General features: G+C 48.4%; 1 protein-coding gene across 1 annotated transcript; it reads left to right on the top strand.

Annotated features, from left to right (window-relative positions):
- The first annotated feature begins 636 nt into the window (after nucleotides 1–636).
- On the top strand, nucleotides 637–10,618 carry APOD (apolipoprotein D). The gene is made up of 5 exons (XM_067542833.1): nucleotides 637–718; nucleotides 2,822–2,975; nucleotides 3,595–3,716; nucleotides 7,628–7,716; nucleotides 10,155–10,618. The coding sequence occupies exons 2-5, from the start codon at nucleotides 2,853–2,855 to the stop codon at nucleotides 10,388–10,390; spliced, it is 570 nt and encodes a 189-aa protein (XP_067398934.1). The 5' UTR covers nucleotides 637–718; nucleotides 2,822–2,852; the 3' UTR covers nucleotides 10,391–10,618.
- The last annotated feature ends 268 nt before the right edge of the window (nucleotides 10,619–10,886 follow it).

Below are 10,886 nucleotides of genomic sequence, written 5' to 3'. Positions count from 1 at the left end.
TGACTCTCCGACACGCTCTCCCCTCAGCAGCGCGTAGTGCAGTCTGGAGCAGCTGTCCATGACCTGGTTTCATTTATAATGATCCTGGATCAGGAGCCCATGGTGCTAGGCGCTGTACAAACAGGACAAGACAGTCCCTGCCCCAAAGAGCTGACAGACGAAGTATAAGACATGAGACAATAGATGGAGAGAGACAGACAAGAGGAGCACAAGGACAGCATGAGACAATGATTGGACAGGCAGAGGTCTCAGCACATCAGCAGCCAGTTACTCCAGCACTAACCCAGAGCAACTCCGCTGGCTTCCCTGGAGTAACTGAGCTCCCGAGCAGGCCCCAGATCGCAAGTCCCCAGCTGGACAGGGGCAGCTCCACCACCGAGACGGACATTTCAACAGACCCTTTTAACTGGCTGTTTCAATGGCACTGACAGGCCCTTCCTGTGCAGGCAGGAGCAAGTGCTCTGCACAGAGACACATGGCCCCATTGTTTGCCTCAGGGAGCAGTGAAAAGACAAAGTCTCTCTGGTTTTGCAGTGGGTGCAGATTTAAGCCATCTGATCTGCGTGTCAGGGATCAGGCGTGGCTTGCGCGAGCGTTAAATAACGATGACCCCAGCATGATTATAAAATAAGGGAAGGCAGCTCCCTAAATAGTTGTTCCTCATAAGCCAGAGCCTCTATCAACACGGCGAGCGCTTTGCTTCTCCCTGTCAGCAAAGGTACGTCGCCAGTTAACTATTGAAGGTGTATTGAAATATCAAACAGGAGCTGCTTTCTTGTTCCCTGTGCTTCTCGTCTTCCTTGTTGGAGGGGCGAGATCAGGCTTTCCTCACCAACGTGGGGAAACGCCAGTGCTGGGCTTGGGCTGCTTCTAAGTGAAGGGAGGCTGAAAAGCCCCATGAAGGTGGGGATCTGTCTTCGTGCTCCTTTCTGTGCTTCAAAAACGCTTTGGTTAGATTCCCTTTTTAATGTACCTTTTGGAACAGGGATGGGCCAGCCAGGAGAGGTTAAGGGGCTGCCAGCCTGTCAGCAGTGGTTACGGATCTAGAGTTAAAGATTTCCCTCTGTAATGGTGCCAGTGAGATGCACACCCTCTAATGCCTGGTAGAGGATGCTCATCTGTTAAAGGGATGAAAGAGAGACAGCAGAGCTCCTTGGGTGCCTGTCCCGCAGGGGAAGAGCTTGAGCCGATGGGATGTGAACCGCCAGGAAATGTGGCGTGTTCGAGGACTAGTGCTGTCCAGCGAGATCCCTTTCCGTGAGCCCAGTCAGCACGTCTCTGCAGAGAGTATTGAACCAAATACCTCATGGGGACTGGGGAGACCTTTCTTCTTCCTCTGAACTTCCTGGGTGTCTCAGCCAGAACCTGTGTGACTTTTCGACCAACTTCTCCACCCCTGCCCCTTCAGCACACTGCCAGCACTACAGAAGGGCTGCTTTCACCATGGAGCCCACCCACTGCTCTGTCTCTTTCACCGGCTCCCGTCTGCTTGCGTCTGTCCCTGCCCCAGCGAGCAAAGCCCCCTCGCTCTTTACAGACCTATTCTCAGCACAAGGCCATTCCTTACAGCCTCTTGAAGTCATTCGCTGACACTCTCTGTGGTCAGGCTGCATTGGGGTCAGTATTTTACACAAAATGTTGATGCAGTTTCCTCTTGGATCAGTGCACTAGCTATAAAGCCCAGGCCTCTGAGGTGCTGTGTGTCCTCAGCTGTCCTGAATCTCACTGCATCTCAGAACATAAGAACGGCCATACTGGGTCAGACCAATGGTCCCTCTAGCCCAGTGTCCTGCCTTCTGACAGGGGCCAATGCCAGGTGTTTCAGAGGGAATGAACAGAACAGGTAATCATGCAGTGACCCATCCCGTCACCCATTCCCAGCCTCTGGCAAACAGCAATCCCTGCCTATCCTGCTAATAGCCATTGATGGACCTGTCCTCCGAGCACTTATCTAGCTCTTTTTTGAACCCCATTATAGTCTTGGCCTTCACAGCATCATCTGGCAAGGAGTTCCACAGGGTGACTGTGCCTTGTGTGAAGAAATACTTCCTTTTGTTCGTTTTAAACCTGCTGTCTATTAATTTCATTTGGTGACCCCTAGTTCTTGTGTTGTGAGAAATAAATAACACTTCCTGATTTACTTTCTCCACGAGTCATGATTTTATAGACCACTATCATGTCCCCTCTGTCATCTCTTTTCCAAGTTGAAAAGTCCCAGTCTTAGTAATCTCTCCTCATATGGAAGCTGTTCCATAACCCTAGTAATTTTAGTTGCCCTTTTCTGTACCTTTTCCAGTTCCAATATAGCTTTTTTGAGATGGGGCAACCAGACGGGTAGGCAGTATTCAAAATGTGGACATACCGTGGCTTTATACAGAGGCAATATGATATTTTCTGTCTTATGATCTATCCCTTTCCTAATGATTCTCAACATTCGGTTAGCTTTTGTGACTGCTGCTGACCATTGAGTGTATGTTGCAGAGAACTGTCCGCAGTGACTCCATGATCTCAGGTTTGTGTAATGCCTTGTTTCCAGGTGCTGTTGCACTCCTCACCATATGCAAACAGAGGCGTGGCAGTTTGCTTCACCAGGAAGCATTGGGTATAGTCTAGGCCATACCACAGGTAGACATTGGGCTATTGGCTGTTTTAGGACAGCCTTTTCTGTGTAGCGATGGTGGTTTCCATCCTTCCACTCCTTTTCTTCTTACTGTGTTTCCAAACTCCCCCGATCGCTGAAGCTCTGTTTCTAGTCATGTTACCTCATGCACAGATTTGCCCCTCGGAGGACCCAGGTGTTCTATATTTTATTTCTTTTCAGGTCCGGTTCCCATTTGTATCCACACACGACCATGCCAGGGACTTTGGCACTGCTTTCGCTTCTGTTCAGTCTCCTCCGCATCACTGAGGGGCAAACCTTTCACTGGGGGCAATGCCCGGACATACCAGTCCAGGAGAACTTCGATGTTACCAAGGTGTGACAAAATCTTCTCAAATCAGGCTGTTTTGAAGCAACTGAGGCAAAGCTGGTGTGTAAAGAAGAGCAAGCCGGACAGGCTGCTGCTCAGTGGAGCAGATTTTGTGGGGCTGTAACTCCTGCTCCATGTCTTATGCAGGGGAGTCTAATAGCGATTTACCTCGCTCTGTAACAGCACTTGTTGTCAGTAAACTCAACGTGCTTTACAAAGGAGGTAAGTGCCATTCTCCCCATTGGATAGCTGGGGAAACAGAGGCACAAAGATGCCCTGACTTGCCCAGGGTCCCACAGCAGGCCAGCGGTAGAGTTGGAAACGGAACCCAAGTGTCCTGAACCCCAGTCCAGTGCCCGTCCACTAGGCCACACTGCTCCAGCCTCGTCTAGCTGTGTAGCCTGGCGTTCTGGAGGGACACGTGCCTTTAATTCAGAGGGCGCCAGGTCAGTCTCGTCTGTGGAACACGCTGGCTTTTATCACAGAAAGGTTGAAAAGTGTTTTCTGAACTGAGCAGAATAAGGACAATGTCAATGAGTGAACTACGCTGTCCTGCAGCACTTGGATCACAGCCAGTGAATCCTTGGGATACTAACAAGCCTTGTTCTGGGTTTTCTTTTTTCAGTATGTTGGAAAATGGTACGAGATCGAAAAGCTGCCCGCGAGATTTGAGAAAGGAAACTGCAATCAGGCCAATTACTCACTGAAGGAAACCGGGAAGATCAAAGTGCTGAACCAAGAGCTCCTGTAAGCCCCTTTTTCTGGCCTGTGTCTTTGCTGTCGCAGGATCCCAGTCAGGCTTGAATTTTCTTGCCGCAGAGCAGAGCAGAGCAGAGAGAATCTCTCAACTTGTACTAACTGGCTGGTGCTGTCTTTCTCCATAGCCGCCACCGCCTCTCATGTCCAGAGGGCATCATGCAAGGCAGTGGGAAACTCGCTCCGTGGTTTCAGTGACCCAGTTGGCAGGGGACGTTAGAGATCTATTGTCCGAGTTCATGCTAGCCCAGCTGCACTTTATCCCTCTCCTCGTGCCTTAGCCTGGGTCTCTGGATTCTGCGCTGTGTTTCCTTTGAGCACCAGCGTGTCTTGGCACATGGCAGGCCTGACCAACTAGCAAGACAATAGCCTAGTGCACACAGTGACACGTGAACTATAACGTGCTGACGATTGCTCCCTGACAGACCTTCAGTCTTGTTGACTTAAACCTGATGGGACCTGGCTGGGTTTGGAAAACCAGATCCATTCCATGTAATGTGGGGGTCCTACAGGCAGGGTGAGCTGGTCACAGGGTGACATTCATCCCTGGGCAGAGGCAGCCTTACACCACTTAGTGCTTAACAGGTACCTGAGCCTTGCGCTGGCCCTTGCTCAGGGGTGACCATCACCAAAAAATCAATTCAGGGGCTGCAAACTCCATCAAAGTGTATTCGCCATTTGTAATGAAGCAAGGATCTGCAAGTCTGTTTTGCAGTATTCCCTTAGCTGGTAGTAGTTGCTCTGCAATGTGTGCCAGAAATTGCTCCCCACTTCAGTCAGTGAGCATTGTAAGTGCACTGATTGTTTGCTGGGTTCGATTTGTGATTGGCAAGCCCGCAGAGCTCTTCTCAATTTTGCAGAGATTGGTCTGGGTATTTTTTCTCTAGTGCTGCTGTCACATAGTCTCAGCTTTCATAGGATGCTGCTGTGAGTGAATGACTGAAACACTGTTCTTTGCACACCCTGGCATGATGTGCTGGCTTTGTTCTACTGCAGGATAACAGAATTGCAGTCCATTCTTTGTGCTTGGCAGATGAGCGGTGCTTGTTTTCCTCTGTAACTGCTTAGCACTGTCTCCACTCCTCCTTTGCCAGAGACAAACAACAGGGTAATTCACTGGCTCCATACTGAACCCCAAAAGACGGGGAGAGGTTGAGATGTGACTGACGGTCTGGGTAATGACTTCACCCTGTGTAGGAAGCTGGGAGCTCCAGAATAACTAACTCTAACTGGGCTAGGTAAAGACCTCCAGCCCTCCTGTGCAGAGAGCCCTAAATGCAAGGCAGACTGCAGGGGCTGCCATGCGAAGGAGCCCGGGAGGTGTTTCGCTGTTTGCACAGACCCGCACATTCTCAGTGCTCATGCACACTTCAGCCCCTTCCAATCCACCTGCTATCTGGTGGGCAAGGCAGCAACAATTACAGGTCATAGTCCGTGTCATGCTTCTAGCATGTTGTATGTTCAAAGCCCTGCACTGACACGAACAAACCCATCCTCGCTATGGCCCAAGGGAGCAGGTGGGCAAATATTCTAATTCTCTCCTTTTTACAGATGGGGGAAACTGAGGCAAAGACAGAGGTAAAATGACTTGCCCAAGGCCATAGGGAGTCAATGGCAGAACTGGGATTAGAGTTTAGGCTTTCTGGTCTCCTAATTGCATGCTCACTTCTCCAGACCCCATGACCGCCCCCTCCCCACCCCCAAAAGGGGCCATTCTTGTTATTGGGTTTTTGCTGTTGTGAGTGGAGGTGTTGGGGCAATTGTTCAGTCTTTCATTAAACAAATCTCACTTCATCAAACTGACACATGTAATTGGCTTGGGGAATAACACACTTTAATCTCAGTAGGAGATGGGCAATTGGATGGGCATGGACATGTTATACCATTTCTGGAAGTTGAGCATGTTCTGTGGGTGTCTGAGGAGGGATGTCAGGATTTCTCAAGGTCTCAATATGCAGTAGGGGAGGTCTAGGTTGGATATTAGGAAAACGTTTTTCACTAGGAGGGTGGTGAAGCACTGGAATGGGTTACCTGGGGAGGTGATGGAATCTCTGTCCATAGAAGTTTTTAAGATGCGGCTTGACAAAGCCCTGGCTGGGATGATTTAGCTGAGGTTAGTCCTGCTTTGAGCAGGGGTTGGACTAGATACCTCCTGAGGTCCCTCCCAACCCTCATTTTCTATGAGTCTATGATTTCCTACCCTTACATAGCAGAGGCCTGATCCCCACTGCCTGGCACTGTGTGGGTGTGGCAGCTTCCATCGACCTAACTCTGTAACTGTCTACACAACAGCCTTGCTTCCACCAGCGTAACTCATCCACAACACTGACCTAGTAACTCCACCTCCGCGGGAGGCGTAGTTAGGGCGAGGCAGTGTCTGTGCTTCCATCAGACTGGTCCAGCTGTCAGCCCGTGACAGCTGGAGCCCTGCCACCACCCAAGGCTGATAGTGCCCCACAATGCCCCACACAGACAGTTAAATTGGTGCACGCGCTCCTGGTGAGAACATGTACCACCAACAGACAGGGCTAGTGCGGATGTGCAAAACCGATTTAATTACTGAGGTGGTTGTATGTCAGCGTAACTTAATGCTGTAGTGTAGACTCCCCTTTCAATTACAACTGATCTTATGCCCTGCCTGTCCATTCCTTGGTGTTACTCCATATTCAGATCGGTGTGACTGAGAGGAGAGTCAGTGCCAGTGCCCTCGCGTTGCTCTTTCACCCATGTAATGTGAGTGTAAGTGTTATTAGATCTGAACGCTCCAGTCACGTAGCTTTTTAAACCCCTTTTACACAGGTGTAAGTTCTACCCAACGTGTAAGAAAGTAGAGAATTGGTCCACTGGTGGTGGAGAATCAGGCACCTGGGGGCTATTTTATGATGAGTTAACTTTGTAAGGAAACCAGGACAGGGAAAGCTGAAGCAACGTGGAAAGAACAATGACAATTTCTGACATCTCCTTCCTCTTGTTGTTATTATTATTATGACTTGATTCTAGTAGACCAGAGCCCTGCTGTGCTAGGCACCATCGAATCATAGAGAAAAAGGCAGTCCCTGCCCCGAGGAGTTCACACAGCCTTTATCCTCATCACTGTAGTATCTGACAGCTTTCCAGCCTTATATTAAGCGACATGACTAACAGCCATCACCTTTGTTTGTTTTTCTTCTTCCGCTCCCAAATGAAAGTTTGGGGATTGTTTTTCTTTCTTTTCTTTATAGATTAATGTGTTGGAGACACACTATGCTGGGTGTGTGTGTGAGGGCGAATGTGTTGGAGGCGCACTGAGCCGGGAGGGGGGGGAAGGGGTTGTGTTGGAGGCACACCGTGCCTTGGGTTATATTTGCAAACCACACATTCACATCCTGCTGGCACAAGCTGGTTCAGTGCAGCAACGTACAAAGCTGCAAATCATCCGAGAGGCAGTTGGTTGTTCTGGGCTAAGTGGACCCTTGCTCTCTTAGCGTATGAGCAGCGTGCCTCAGCTGGCATGTGACCAGCATCCACCACTGAATTTGGTCTGCCGGCTGGATCATTAGCTTCCCCGGCCCAGGCCGGTGCTGACGGGGAGTGCGACGTGAACCCAATCCAGGCCTCCCACCTCTGCTCTGGTCCATCGTGGCCAGCCCTATGTTCCTGTAGCACCATCTAGAATGCTCCGCGTGGCATAGCATCTAGAGCGAGCTGTTACTGGAAGTGGACACATGCTGTCTGAAAGGCGTCTGGGGAACCTGCTGTTAACTGGAAGGCACATTAGGTGGGGTTTTACTGTGGATTTCTGTAGATTACTATGGCACTCTATGTAGATTACCACCTCAGGAGAGAGAGTAACTGGAAAGAACTGTTTCAATGTGATTACAAACGTGTGTACTTAATTTCCAAACATCTTGTTCTCCCCTTAGCGCTGACGGCACAATTCATCAAATCCAGGGGGAGGCTGTCCAGGCAGACAAGGACAAGCCAGCCAAGCTGGGGATCAACTTTTGCTGGTGTAAGTGTGTTATTTAAAGGCTCATCCTGGAAGATGTTTAAAGATATTCCCTGCACTGGGCCAAATCCTGCTCCTAGGTTCTTGCTATTGACTTCAGTAGCACCATGAATTCTGCACAAAACTGGGGGCTGATTCTGCTGCACACTGATATAAATCAGTGGAGTCACACAGGTCCAAAACTGGTTTTTAAGTGAGACGCGAGCCAGGCCCAGTGATAAGGCCCCCAGATGAGACAAGGGTCCAGATAAACGTTTCTATGGCCACTGGCGAGCTGGTCAATGAGTATTTATTTTAATTTAATTATGTGGCTTTTTTCTTTTTTTCACTTGCTATCATGCAATCAGGGACCTTACCGTTGCTGTTACATGCCCATTTCTCCTTATTCACAGCAATGTTTTGGAAAGTATTTCCTTTGTCCACCTTTATTCTCCTTCCTCACACTTTCCGCTGGCTTGTTAGAGGGTTGATGGCTGTTCTGATATCGTCTGTGTGCGGGGAGGGGGGAGGGAGACGATTCTTATTCACAAAAAGTATTCCAGGGAAGGCCTACTTCTGCGCTGCCTTGCACCATGTCATGCACAAACTGTGGAAGTGAGAAATGCTGCCATTCTGCTTGGTACAAGGCACTGGGTCAAGGGATGAGCCCGGAAACTCATACTCACATGGGTACGTCCCGCTGGACCAAGTTCCACTCTGTCAGACTGATGTCAACTTGGATTAACTCTAACTCCATTTGAGTCAACTATCTACATTTACACCAGTCTCACAGAGAGCAGAATTGGGCCTGTGGGCCAGATCCTCAGTGAATAAATGGTGCTTCTGTAGTCTCCTAGAGGGGAGGTAAATCAGTTTACTGACCAGTTCTGTGCTACAGAATTCCTCGATCTGACTTAAAATAGTTGCACAGGCCATGAATCCCTATCCTTGCAGGAAACTATAGCTGAACTTGCTGTAGGAACCCTCTAAATACTAAAAGTGGGGATTATAATAGGATTCACTTTCTTTCTCTTCTAAGGAATCCAGGACCAGTCTTTACGCACACACACCCTGTTAACAATGTCAAATTCCTTTTTATGAATAACCCTTCAAAGATAAGCCATTCCAGCACAGCAGTTACAAGGCATCCGAGCTAGACTAACATTACTAACTAAAGACCAGTTATTTTCTTTTTAAATGAGGAATATATAACATGGGGCCTAACTCCCAAAACATATATACTTAGTAATAACTTACCAAATACATACGGGGATTGGGACTCTTGACACTTGGAAATCTCCTTTCCCCTGGACTCACCCTGGCATTATACAGTACTCACAACTGGATCAGACATTCAGCTGTGCACGATAGCCAGCTGTTGTTGGGCACATACGCGACATACGAAAACCTGACCACGACTGTAGCTGTTAGGCTCAGACAGTGTCTGTCACACACCTCATGAGGGCATTTGGCATCCAGTCTGCGATTGCTCGGTGACGGTGTTGTCCCAGGCTCAAACCCACTGACCTCTGTAAGTTGCAGGGAACTGTCATTTTGAGATCCACCCCAGAGATCAGTTTGGGTTACCCCTGGAAGCTCTGTCTTCTCCCTGCAGGGCAGGTCTGGATCTTACTGGTGCTCATGGCTGCCAGTTTTGTACCCTGACACAACTCACTGGTCAGGTGCTTCCCGCCCCATCTAAGGGGTATGTGTGTGCAAGCAGGCGTGCCCGCCCATAATGAACGTTTCCACAGCAGCTACAGAACAGCTACTGAGCATGTAGCTGCACTCCCTCTAGCATGCTGACATGCAATATTCCTTGGCAGTCACTCAAGGCTCTGTACTGCCACCTGGTCTGGGAATGTTTCCATATCCACTGGGAGCAAGGAGAGACAGCAGCTGGAACTACAGCAATAAGTGTCCCTAGCTGAACACCAGGAAAAAGAAAAAGAAAAGGGAGTTACGCTACCTGGATTTTATACTTGCTGCGGGTCTGACCCAATGCAAGGTCAGGCACCAGGTGTGAGGCTGATGTCTAGGCTTACCACCTTGAACAGTACCCTGGCCCTGGTGTCTGTTCTCAGGCACTGATGCACACCTCTCCCATGTGCACCAAGCTCCACTTCGTCACAACAAGCACCTGCCAGGTTGTGTGTTGGTTTTTCTTTTTAACTGTGGATTAACTGCTGATACTATGCTGTGTTACACATCCAGCATAACTACTAATGAGGTCTTTAGTTCAAAACTCTATTGGCATTCTTGAATCTACCTGGTGTAACAGGGAAGTTCTACATCATAACGTCCTGCACTTTCATAGGTCACACAGCAAGTTAGCAGCAAAACTGGGGAAGGAAACCAGGAGTCCTGACATCCAGTCCCTGCTCTAACTGCCTACCATACACTTAGGACAGTCAAATGTTGGTTAATCGTATTTTCTAATGATGCCCCTCCTGTTTTTCTAGTCATGCCCACCAGCCCTTATTGGGTACTTTCCACTGACTATGTGAACTACTCCTTGGTGTATTCCTGCACTACTTTTATCCGGCTCTTCCATGTTGAGTTTGCCTGGATTCTCTCAAGAACTCCCCAGCTGAACCCAGAAATTGTGGAACAGCTGAAGAACCTTCTCTGGTCCTACAAGATTAACACTGAGAAAATGATGCCTACTGATCAAATTAATTGTCCTCCCAAGATGTAGATCCCACTGTTTCGGAGAACAAGTCCAGGCTAGTTATGAACTCTGTCGCTTTCTTAGCGCTGATTAAAACATTTTAATTTAGAATAACAAACCTTTTGCTAATGATAGTTTGTAAATCCTGACAGTAATTTCTACATCTGATAGCAGCTAAGTATTATTGTTAATCTGTAAGTGTAATGTCTTGCATGTATTTTGAAAAGTCTGAGTAAACTATACCATAGCTCTTTCCATCTTTAGTGTTATTTCAGAGTAAAATACACGTTGGCTTAAAGTTAACAACTGGATGAAGAAGAGAAATCTTTTAAGTGCAGCTTCTGAAGTTCTGCTGTTGCTGCTATGAGTTTTCAAGAATGGATGCAGGAGGATGTATACTGTAGTGTACAAATATCCCCTGAGGAAAACTTTTCTCATGGCATCTGGTAGGCTTGTTTCTTCATATTTGTCTTGATGTCTGGTAGGCCTGTTATCAGCACACCTTCACTATTGTCTCTCTAAC

This window comes from Emydura macquarii, unplaced genomic scaffold (assembly GCF_026122565.2).
Source record: "Emydura macquarii macquarii isolate MOO-44397 ecotype Brisbane River unplaced genomic scaffold, CSIRO-AGI_Emac_v2 contig_729, whole genome shotgun sequence".
NCBI classification, from domain to species: Eukaryota; Metazoa; Chordata; order Testudines; family Chelidae; genus Emydura; species Emydura macquarii.
The sequence above is the reverse complement of the archived record's forward strand: the minus strand, read 5'-3'. Positions and strand labels throughout refer to the sequence as shown.